Below are 12,511 nucleotides of genomic sequence, written 5' to 3' on the forward strand. Positions count from 1 at the left end.
ATTTTAAACAAAGTAACTTTACAATGTAAAATTACAAAGAAAATGTCCATGTCACTGAAGTAAATTAAGATTATCACATATTATGTAATTATGTAATGTAACAAAAACTACCAAAAAGTTCAAGAGAAGCATTACAGTACTTGACTGTGCAAATACAGATCAAATATGTGTTGTCTAATGCAACACAATATGGTTACACACAATTAGAATTTGAATAAGAAGGTCTGTTTAGCGTCTATCTTTCTTATTAAGGTAACTGCATAGAGACAGGTGTGTTTGGGCTTGATATTTATTGAGGTTTTGTTCTTTGTTTGACGTTTTACCTTTGTGTTATGTTCATGACAACACAATCCTGAAAAAAAAAAAAACATACAGAGACAGATAGGCCTCAATAAGCTGAGCAATTAAAACCATTGTCTAAGACCTTTTTATGGGACATTGATCCATTTTGAAATCAACATTAGCTCCAATTTCCATGTTTTACACCTAATTGAACACAATAGCTTAAAAGAGATCAAATAAACACTATCAGTGCACACCATTCATTGTGGTTGAAAATGCGCTCTCACATTACTGTAATGCCAAAACAGTAATCTTTAAGACGATTAATAATGAATGGTGTTAGGTTGGAAACACTGAGAATCATTTCCTGGAGTGATTGTTTTGTTCTGAGATTCTAGCCTCCAGTAGTGGCTGTTGCTAAGACACCCATTTCCTAGGTAACAAGCAGTTGTTTACACTGGCCTGGCTAGTTTGAGTTAGCATGCTCCAAAAGTCTCTTAAGTACATGGACTGAATAAACAATGTTTGACTGCCATATCATTAAATCACAACCAGTTTAGATGTTCCAAATGGAGACAGCAACTTTTTAAAAGAGGAACGGAACAATAAACATTTTGTAATCTTCAAAATCACAGTAAGTTGAATAAAAAATGTATTTACCAAATTCAAAGTAGCTGCTAAGCTAATCCACCATTGCTAAAAAGCAGTATTTAAACATTTTTCCTTGGTTATATGTAATGTGTTTTCTCCATTTTGTGTTACAAAATCATAAAAATCGATGTATTGTTTTGCCAAAATAAGTGTTACCGCTCAAATTGTTCTTTGGTACAGCAGTTTCAAGGTTATTTTCTCAAGCAATTCCAGTGACCAATAAATACCAAGTTGAAATGTAGCCAAGCATATCTGATGTTGCTGTTTTCTGGATCACTGGCTCTACAGAGGTCAGTCGGGCTCGGGCACTGCTGGGCAAATCCCTTTTCTTCTCCATGGATCTGGGCTGGTAGGGGGGAGTGACCGTGATGTCATCTGAGAGCCGGGCTGAGCCCCGTCAGCACAGAGAAGAGCCAGGTGCTGGACAGAGACAGGACACACAGCATGTCCGTGGATACACACAGCAGACGATGAGCGGCCTGGGCCAATCAGACGAGGAGGAGAAGGGCAGCCCGCTGAACGCTGGGGCAGAGGTTGTGCTACAACATGTGAATGGAGCTGAAAGGCAGAAGGAGAAGAGCAAGGAGATAAGGAGAGGGGCCGCTCAGATGCACAGAGTAAAACATCTGGATGCAGTCCCGCCAGGTGTGTGAGATTATTAGTGTTTTTTTATATAGATGGAGATGTTTAGATGTTTTTTTATACTCATAGATTCTGTACTGCAGTTTGTTTATTACTTTACTTTCATTACTTATTTTAGATGTCACTGCACTATTAAATTCATTCATTCAATGAGCAAATGTTGTCTGGTAATAAGGGGATACAGTGAGTAGTATCTGGCTGATCATAACATGGCTGCTCCCATGAGGCGACAAACTCCACATAAAAGAAAAATGCTTTCAGGTTACTGATATGACTGGAATCTTAAATAAATACATTATAAGTATTATTCAATTATTTTTATCTATTACTTGTTTAATAAGGAAAAGATACTTCCTATAAAACACTTTATCACAACTGTAACTATGCAGTCTTATAATTAATACTTGCCGTAATTATAATTTGAATAAGTATAAAAATGATTTATTATTAATAACAATAAAATATCTTATAATAAATATTATTATAAAAATTAATTTCAATGCTTTTGAAATATCTAATGCTTGAGATCAGTGGAAAAGAAATAATACTTCTGTTTAATAATTTACATAAAATTAAATTTGAATATACTGTAGTATTGTTGTTAGTATTGATACGTTTTGAAACATATCCAGTTAAAAATGCCATTTAGTGATATGACTGAAGTCAAAACATTTCTTTATATCTACAACTTGTTAATAAGTAAAACATTATACCTAACGCAGTATTTATGGTCTTATATTTAATATTTACCATTATTTTAATTATGATATGATAATTATAATTGTTGTTACCATTGTCATTAGCATTATTATTATACCAATAAATCATTATGACCGCCGCTAGCGTAGCTAGCGAAAGCGGTCATATAGGGATTGTCAAAGTTTTTTTTTTTTTTTTTTTTCGTCACCTTACTGAATTTTTCGTCAACGATACCAGGGACACCGAAGCACCGGGGAACATGAAATTTGGTGGGCATGTAGCCCCACTAGACTTCTAAGGAAAAATTTCGTTTGGTCCCCGGGGGCCACTCCCCCCCCGCGCTGGGCCCCCCCAAACCCCAAAAAATGCAGTTTTTCCTAAATAACTACCTGAACCGTGGCACCGAGGATGAAGAAATTTTTATGGTATGTTGGTCTACTAGACTTTTACAGAAAAATTTCGTTTGGTCCCCGGGGGCCACTTCCCCCCCCGCGCTGGGGCCCCCGTAAATTTTTCGTCAACGATACCAGGGACACCGAAGCACCGGGGAACATGAAATTTGGTGGGCATGTAGCCCCACTAGACTTCTAAGGAAAAATTTCGTTTGGTCCCCGGGGGCCACTCCCCCCCCGCGCTGGGCCCCCCCAAACCCAAAAAAATGCAGTTTTTCCTAAATAACTACCTGAACCGTGGCACCGAGGATGAAGAAATTTTTATGGTATGTTGGTCTACTAGACTTTTACAGAAAAATTTCGTTTGGTCCCCGGGGGCCACTTCCCCCCCCCAAGCTGGGGCCCCCGTAAATTTTTCGTCAACGATACCAGGGACACCGAAGCACCGGGGAACATGAAATTTGGTAGGCATGTAGCCCCACTAGACTTCTAAGGAAAAATTTAGTTTTGTCCCCGGGGGCCACTCCCCCCCCGCGCTGGGCCCCCCCAAACCCAAAAAAATGCAGTTTTTTCTAAATAACTACCTGAACCGTGGCACCGAGGATGAAGAAATTTTTATGGTATGTTGGTCTACTAGACTTTTACGGAAAAATCTTGTTTGGTCCCCGGGGGCCACTTCCCCCTCCGCGCTGGGGCCCCCGTAAATTTTTCGTCAACGATACCAGGGACACCGAAGCACCGGGGAACATGAAATTTGGTGGGCATGTAGCCCCACTAGACTTCTAAGGAAAAATTTCGTTTGGTCCCCAGGGGCCACTCCCCCCCCGCGCTGGGCCCCCCCAAACCCAAAAAAATGCAGTTTTTCCTAAATAACTACCTGAACCGTGGCACCGAGGATGAAGAAATTTTTATGGTATGTTGGTCTACTAGACTTTTACGGAAAAATTTTGTTTGGTCCCCGGGGGCCACTTCCCCCCCCCCGCGCTGGGGCCCCCGTAAATTTTTCGTCAACGATACCAGGGACACCGAAGCACCGGGGAAAATGAAATTTGGTGGGCATGTAGCCCCACTAGACTTCTAAGGAAAAATTTCGTTTGGTCCCCGGGGGCCACTCCCCCCCCGCGCTGGGCCCCCCCAAACCCAAAAAAATGCAGTTTTTCCTAAATAACTACCTGAACCGTGGCACAGAGGATGAAGAAATTTTTATGGTATGTTGGTCTACTAGACTTTTACGGAAACATTTCGTTTGGTCCCCGGGGGCCACTTCCCCCCCCGCGCTGGGGCCCCCGTAAATTTTTCGTCAACGATACCAGGGACACCGAAGCACCGGGGAACATGAAATTTGGTGGGCATGTAGCCCCACTAGACTTCTAAGGAAAAATTTCGTTTGGTCCCCGGGGGCCACTCCCTCCCCCGCGCTGGGCCCCCCCAAACCCAAAAAAATGCAGTTTTTCCTAAATAACTACCTGAACCGTGGCACCGAGGATGAAGAAATTTTTATGGTATGTTGGTCTACTAGACTTTTACGGAAAAATTTCGTTTGGTCCCCGGGGGCCACTTCCCCCCCCGCGCTGGGGCCCCCGTAAATTTTTCGTCAACGATACCAGGGACACCGAAGCACCGGGGAACATGAAATTTGGTGGGCATGTAGCCCCACTAGACTTCTAAGGAAAAATTTCGTTTGGTCCCCAGGGGCCACTCCCCCCCCGCGCTGGGCCCCCCCAAACCCAAAAAAATTCAGTTTTTCCTAAATAACTACCTGAACCGTGGCACCGAGGATGAAGAAATTTTTATGGTATGTTGGTCTACTAGACTTTTACGGAAAAATTTCGTTTGGTCCCTGGGGGCCACTCCCCCCCCCCCCCCCCCCCCCCGCGCTGGGGCCCCCGTAAATTTTTCGTCAACGATACCAGGGACACCGAAGCACCGGGGAACATGAAATTTGGTGGGCATGTAGCCCCACTACACTTCTACGGAAAAATTTCGTTTGGTCCCCGGGGTCCACTCCCCCCCCCCGCGCTGGGCCCCCCCAAACCCCCAAAAATGCAGTTTTTCCTAAATAACTACCTGAACCGTGGCACCGAGGATGAAGAAATTTTTATGGTATGTAGGGCCCACTCTTAAGGGCCCACATCAACCTAGCCCATAATCAGTCATTTGTGATTTGCGCCCCTCCCATAAAAAATGAAAATGCAATATTATTCTGCTTTAATCGCCCCTATCTTCAGTGGAGATGTTCAGAACTGCACCATATTTCATGTGTATGATTAACTTGACATCCTCTGGGGGTATCCTCTGCTAAGTTTTGTAGAATTTCATCCATGGGGGGGTATAAAATAAATTCATTTATGTGCACATTTAGTGACTGTACACTCATCGGCCTGTAGATGGTGCTGTTGAGCGAAGGGTTGCTGGTTTAGGATGATACTGTCACACACACACATGCAGGAATACAAACAAATGCAAGCATGCACACACACTGACATCCACACGCACAGACACACACCCATACACACACATACAAATCCACATGCACAGACACACATACATACACGCACAGACACACACACACACACACAGACACACACATACACAAACACACACACACACACACACACACACACACACACACACACACACAGACAGACATGCACATACTATTACTTTTTATAGGTATATACATAAACACGCAATACAGCCAAATTACTCCACGTCATTTATTTTTTTGGAAAGCCAGTGCAGGCCTGAGCGGCGGTCATATTTTGTACCGCGATGCGGTACATCTAGTTAAATTGAAAAAAGTAATAATGGTTCAGAATAAAAACCTTTTAACCAAGTTGTTTTGGATGGGATATTTTTGATAGATCCATTCATGAATAAACAGTATTTTGTTTTTTAACAGTGATTTTTTCCCTTTAACAGTATTTAATATACTGGTAGTATTGATAGGTTCTAACACAAAAATATAAAAAGGCCACAGTACTAGAATGACGCAGTTAATCAGCGTTCTGTAAAATGGCTCAGTGCCAGCAAACAAACTAGACAACATGATACAGGGTTAAGTCTAGTCAGACGTGCACTCGCGGGTCAGGAAAAGGAGGTGAGATTAATTTAACACTTTGTTGGATCAGGTGTCTCCCACTAGTCCAACTCTGATCCGCCCCCAACTGACGCACGTTATGGCACTCACGATTCTTACAAGGGTCATTGCCAATTTTCCAACCATCCAACCATCTTTTCATTGTATGTCTCGATAAATAATGTAAAATATATTATTTTGAATTGTTTAGAAAGTGAAGTTCACTTAGTTTGTATTTCTTTGTGTATGCAAAGGTTCAGTGAGCAACTCATTTGTTGAGAGGGACAGAGACAAGCGGCCTGAAGATCCACGGGGCCCCGGTCCCTTCTTCTTCTTTGGGGGGAGCAATGGGGCCTCCATGTGAGTATATGACCAGGGTGTTTTGGATGGAATATTTTTGAAAGATCCATTCATGAATAAAACAATTTTAAGTGATTTTTTCCCATGTTGTTTTATAGTGTGTGATTTGTAATATGTTATACATGATTTGTAGAAATCAGTTCAGTTTAACTAAATGAAGTGTGGACACTGCAGTTTTGGTGTTTTTCTTGGTCTTTCTTAGGCCTTTAGTTTGGAGTGGGTCCTTGAGAGGCCTACAACCATATAATCAATATATAGACATACCAGTGGCTTATGATAAATAAAGAAATACACTCTCAGAAAAAAAGGTACAAAAGCTGTCACTGTGGCGGTACCTTTTCAAAAGGTACATCTTTGTACCTAAAGAGTGCATATAAGTCCCTCAAAGGTACATATTGGTACCTAAATGGTACATATTAGAACCCTTTTGAAGGGTACTGTCCCAGTGACAGCTTTTGTACCTTTTTTTCCTGAGAGTGTAGACAGATTTTCCACTTCTTGAGAATCTATCACACCATTTTTTAAATCCTTTCAAACATGATATCTTGGTTTGATCTGATATTTAGAGTTGTTTCATATTGTGAGGGTCGAGGCTGGCAGCGCATATTTGACAAAACCAGGACGGACTACAAGCTCAAGTGGTGTGAAACTAAATCACCTGCTACCTACAATGGCTTCAAAGCAGGTGATCTACGTCTCATTATGTCAAGATCACAGCAATCATAAACAAAACATTCTACACTTTGTCTGTTTTTTCCTTACAGGTGGCCAATTGCTTTACCAGATACCCAATAATAAGGTCTTGACCACTAAGATTGGCCTTCTGAACAGCCTACGGGAGTATGACAGAGTCAGCAGCAAGGTTAATTATGGATGTGGAAACAGGTTAAAAATGAATATATTTTTTGATAGTACCAGTTACACAAAGCTTTTATAGCATTTTCAGAATATCAGTCATGTTTACTTTACTATATGTTACCACTGGAATATTCTTCTTTTATCTAACTGCCGCATTTACATATACAATTTTTGTAAATTTTGCAGGAGGATGAAGCTTGAGGACTTCTTTCCTGTCACTTTCCGTATGGATATGACGGATGAGAGAGAAGCTTACTTTAAAGGCACGACTACGCGTTATAGAGATACAGACAGAAACAGTAGATAAAGACATACTGTTGAAACCATATCTTCAGTACTTTCTCTAATCAGTGAGAGTCTAATGAATGTAAAATTGATGTGGCCTTTAGGAATATGCGATGATAAATCCAGCATGTGGATCTGCAAGCCGACGGGCCTTAATCAGGGCCGTGGTATTTTTCTACTGCGGATGCCAGAAGACATCACAGCATTCAGAGAACGACTGCAGAACACAATAGAGAAGAACAGGAAGTCGCCTTTCAAATCGCCACAAGCTCTGATTGTCCAACGGTAAGTATAGCTGACAATTTTAAAAGATCACATGTTTTAATTATATGTAATCATGCTGTGAATCATGGCCTTAGTGTCCTATAATCCTGCTAAAATGCATGGACAACTCCACAGGCATCAATCAAAAACAGCTTGATGTCTACATGCTAATTTTTTCAGTCAGAAAATACAGTAGTTGTGCCACAGAGTAAGCTAACATGCATCTTGTACTCTGCAGGGAGGCTGTGATCAGGGCTAGTTTCTGTTATGCTAGCTCGGCAAAACTGCAAAGACTATTCTTTTATTATTGAGGTTGTTAGAACTATAGCTATAAATATGCTTCATTAGCGACTATTTCTATGGACCACTATACATAAGCCGTCCGCCATATTGGAACGCTCACCGTGACTTTCTACCCGGATCTGTTCACGTCCTCAGACTCGAATTTTTGTGTTTCTATCAACACTATCAATGCCGAAATGAAACTGCAGCAGTCAGGTGGTAAAAGTAAGAGCTCTGTAAGTTGTTTACAACGCTCATTATTATTGTAATGTCATGTGCTTGGAGACATGAGGTTATTTAACACAGTCTCTCGTGATGTTTTGCAGACTCTGCTGTGCGCGTTCATGTGTTTTGAAGGAGGCGTGGCTTTGGAGACACTCTGAAGGGAGGGTGGGATCTCATGCTTTTAAAGCTAGCTTGCTATTGCTAGCCTCTCCAAAATTGCCTTCCCTACCTTTAAATCTCGGCTGAGGCTTCGTAATGCTGTGGCATCTTGGAAAACTCAATGATTTTTACTGTGAGTAACGACACGTTGACCGTTCCAAGATGGCGGACACATCGACGTGTGTGGAGCAGTCGAACGTGGCATATACGTATACATACCTACCATGGTTAGAACAGCATGGCAAGCAATTTGCCACTGTAGTAAAGGATGCACAAAATTAACACAATAATTAGTAAATAAATAAATATTAAATCTTTGAATACATACTAATTAAATGTATATTTATTAAATTATGAATAAATACCTGATACATATTCATGTTAAAATGAGTATACTGGAATGCATTTTTAAAAAGCGTAACCTTAATCAGTACAAATTAATTTTTCTATGTTCTTCTGATTATTTTAAGGTACATCGAGAACCCTTTGCTACTAAAAGGCCGGAAATTTGATGTGCGGTCATACTTTCTAATTGCTTGCACCTCACCATACATGGTGTTTTTTCGCCATGGTTATGTCCGATTGACATGTAACCTTTACGACCCCAACTCTGACAATATCACGGCCCACCTGACCAATCAAGTAAGGCAATGTGTTTATTTAAAAGACTAATTAATCATATCTATATGCTTGTTTTTAGGCTTTAAGATACTACAATTTGTCCTTTGTTGCAGTACATGCAGAAGAAAAACCCTCTCTACAGCCTGCTAAAAGAGGAGACCGTTTGGTCCATGGAGCGCTTCAATACATACATTAATGAGACATACATGCTGTCAAAGGGTCTGCCCAAAGATTGGGCTCTGGGTCCTTTCGCAGTGAGTTTGATATTTTTTCACACATCAAAGAGGCAATATCCTTAAAATATATCTATAGATTTATATAATAAGTGATAATCAAAAAGATCCAGTGAAAATATCTTCTAACCTGATTTAGTAGGAAGATCTACATGTAGGCTATCTTTCAAAGTACTGACTGCATGTAGATGTATTCAAACTACTTGAAAGGATGCAGATGTCCTGTTGTCATGGTAACAATGGTTTTGGGAGTAGATGAAATATTAAAAGGGAAGCTCATCAAATTTACTGAGAAAGATGAAACTGAATAGGAAAATAAAGATGTGGTAAATTAAAGGCAGTATTTTATCTCGGAGCTCAAAACAAAATTTTATTTTTGACAGGCGAATATGAACTCTAAAACAGAGGAACAACATTTAATTTGAGATTTCAGTAACTAAACTAAATGTTTTGTCATTCTGCAGAAAAGGATGCAAACTGTCATCATGCAGTGCTTTCAAGCTGTCAAAGCCAAGCTGGACTGCAAACTTGGTTACTTTGACCTAATTGGCTGTGACTTCATGATTGATGAGGATTTCAAGGTGAGACACAAAAGAGTGTTTATAGGGACTTCAAGAATGGAAATGTGTGTGTGTTGGAAGCCTGACAGGCTTAACGGAGTCAGACACAGGAGATTAGTTTTAGAATTATCCACCGAATGTGCTAAGACGCATTACAAACATAAAGTCTTTATTTATCTCTTCTGTAATCTAATCCTCTTTAGTTTCTTCAAGACAATTATGATACAGTTTTTAATGCTGGCATGATTCTCTGGAAACATGATGTTCAGAGGCCAGTTTTGTCCCCCTATGGAGCATCCTAAATTCAATCCCTGCCAAGCAGTTGCCAGGCAACCCGTGTACTGTCAGCGTAAACATGCGTTCCCAGGCCAGGCATATTCTGGTCTCCAGGTTACCAGATCATGGATTCACACATAACAACCAACAACATTTATATCGGAAGATATTACACAGCATATTTATAAAATAAGACTATAACAGTACCTTAAAAGCCTTGCATTGAAATATTTACACTGAACATTTCTTCCTCAGTGAGATGTGTACGTGTTTCACGCTCAGTGTCAGTGTTTAATCTTGTCATACTGTTTCCTCTGCACTGATCACAAGAAAAAAAAAATGTTTGTTGTTCATATTTGTGGTTTAGCCGAAATATGCATTTACATATTTTACTGTAAAATGAGTATAGCAATTTGAGTAGGGTAAGACTGCCATCTACTGTTAAAAGTGTGTCTCAGAAAGTAAACTGTAATGTGTTGCAGGGTTTTTGTTAGTACTCATAAGGACAAAGGGTGACATGTAAACGAAGGTTCCATTTTCTTTTCTTTTCTTTGTAATTTCTCTTTATTTTATTGCATTGGATCCATGCATAGTTATTTAGATCATTTACAGAATTACCTATTTTCATGGCATTATATATTATATATTGTGGCAAACAGTACTAGTTAAAAATTTGGAAACAGTACTATTTTTCATTTTTTTGAAAGAAGTCTCTTATGCGTATCAAGCCTGCATTTATTTGGTCAAAAATACAGAAAAAAACTGTAATATTGTGAAAAATTATTACAATTTAAATTAATGGTTTTCTGTTTTATATACTTTAAAATGTAATTTATTTCTGTGATGCAAAGCTGAATTTTCAGCATCATTACTCTGTCACTGTCGACAACAAAATGTTTTCATTACAGAATTATGGTCACCTTAAGAAAAGATCATGTTTGTAACTTTGTAACCTGAGAAGTCTTGATTGTGATGTGGGGGTTGTTTTGGGTAGGTCTGGTTGCTCGAGATGAACTGTAACCCTGCCCTGCATACTAACTGTGAAGTACTGAAAGATGTGATACCGCGGACAGTCACTGAGACACTTGGTGAGCTATTTGTTTCACTAAATAATAACTCAGAATGCATTAAATATATTTAACCCAAACATTCATATTCAGACAATTATGTGCAAACAAATGTGTTTTAAAATGCAATGTATCAACAGTGTGTAATGTCATGCCATTCTTAATGAGATAAAAAAAAAACCTTGTTCTAGTTTGTTAGAATAATGTGTGAAAGCTGTGAAAATATATTGCTTGTCATGATACATGATTAAAAAAATGTGTGACAACACGTGTTGTAGATGTGATATCCTTTCATTTCAGACCTTTCTTTGGAAATCTTTAATAAGTCTTGCTGTGGACTGAAACTGCTTCCACTAAACAGTCGAAGAGAGTTTAAATTGCTGTATGGTGGTGAGACTGCAGCCATAACCAAACAGAGGCAAAACAAAACCACCGGGCCCTTCTTGACCCTCCACCCGAAGAGCTGCTCCACCCACGATAACACAGATAAAACTGTTGCCTTAGAAACACAAACAGGGAAATCAACTAATAGGTACAGCAAGTGTTCTGAAACTCAAGCCAAATTTCCTTTCCCATCCACCGCCGTCCACTCTTCCACTGTTTTGTCCAATACCAGCCCACCTTCACAACAGCCAGTGGAGTTACCAATGAAACAGCATTCAACAGTAGCAGCTATATCACAGGTTGCAACATCCAAAGCTCAAGAAACAAACCAGCCTCGACCATACCAGTCCAGACCTGTCCGTGCACGTGTGGCGTTGCATCTCAGCAAGTGCACCTGGCATCAACCTGCAGTGATATCCAACCTTAACGTGCCTCCACAACCGGTGAGAAGTGCTGTCATGTCATTGTCTACACCAGCCCTGAGCAAAGGCTCAAACCCCACACAAAGACTTGGAACTCAAGGCTGGCAGACAGACAAAGTTATGCATATGAGTTACAACCTAAAGATGTCCAAGATTCAAATGTCTGAGCCATACTCCCTCCACACTGTGGGGACAGAAAAGAAAGAGCCCAAAAAAAAGAAAAAAGGAAGATGACACTGCACTTTTACATCAAATGAGTTATTATAAGGGCTTCTTCTCAAAATAATCAGAATTTGCTTCTGCTCATGACTAATGTTGTTCCTCATCGCCAGAAGCATCATGCTCATTTAAACTGATGCTCCTGCTGATTATTATTTACGTCACCCATTTATATATCATACATCATCTATCCTCCCTCATACCCCTCAAAACCCTTGACTTTGCTCTGTGGAAAAAATGAGTTAAACTTATTAAAATGCCAAAGCTGCTCTTTTCCAAACAATAAAAATGCATGGTAAATACTGAGTCTGACTAAAGTCTGTGCAACTACTTTATTTATTATATATACCCTACCTTTTAAAAGGTTGGGGTTAGTAAAATGTATAAATGTTTTAGTCACTTATGCTCAAGGCTGCACTTATTTGGTAAAAACAGTAATATTATAAAATACTATTACATTTTAAAACAAATGTTTCTATTTAGAAAATGTAATTTATTCCTAAGAGGACAAAGCTGAGTTTTCCATTACTCCAGTCTTCAGTCTAATGTGC

At 39.8% G+C, this 12,511-nt stretch overlaps 1 protein-coding gene across 1 annotated transcript; it reads left to right on the plus strand.

Annotated features, from left to right (window-relative positions):
* The first annotated feature begins 1,227 nt into the window (after positions 1 to 1,227).
* Positions 1,228 to 12,265, plus strand: ttll10 (tubulin tyrosine ligase-like family, member 10). The gene is made up of 11 exons (XM_079849535.1): positions 1,228 to 1,578; positions 6,000 to 6,105; positions 6,672 to 6,790; positions 6,870 to 6,990; positions 7,150 to 7,226; positions 7,353 to 7,533; positions 8,649 to 8,820; positions 8,913 to 9,053; positions 9,497 to 9,613; positions 10,863 to 10,956; positions 11,236 to 12,265. The coding sequence occupies exons 1-11, from the start codon at positions 1,302 to 1,304 to the stop codon at positions 11,973 to 11,975; spliced, it is 2,145 nt and encodes a 714-aa protein (XP_079705661.1). The 5' UTR covers positions 1,228 to 1,301; the 3' UTR covers positions 11,976 to 12,265.
* The last annotated feature ends 246 nt before the right edge of the window (positions 12,266 to 12,511 follow it).

This window comes from Squalius cephalus (assembly GCF_949319135.1).
Source record: "Squalius cephalus genome assembly, chromosome: 18".
NCBI classification, from domain to species: Eukaryota; Metazoa; Chordata; class Actinopteri; order Cypriniformes; family Leuciscidae; genus Squalius; species Squalius cephalus.

Coding starts and splice junctions, on each gene's coding strand:
- ttll10 (XM_079849535.1), top strand. CDS start 1,302: ATGTCATCTGAGAGCCGGGCTGAGCCCCGTCAGCACAGAGAAGAGCCA. Junction 9,614..10,862: donor TGATTGATGAGGATTTCAAG/GTGAGACACAAA, acceptor TGTTTTGGGTAG/GTCTGGTTGCTCGAGATGAA. Junction 10,957..11,235: donor GACAGTCACTGAGACACTTG/GTGAGCTATTTG, acceptor CTTTCATTTCAG/ACCTTTCTTTGGAAATCTTT.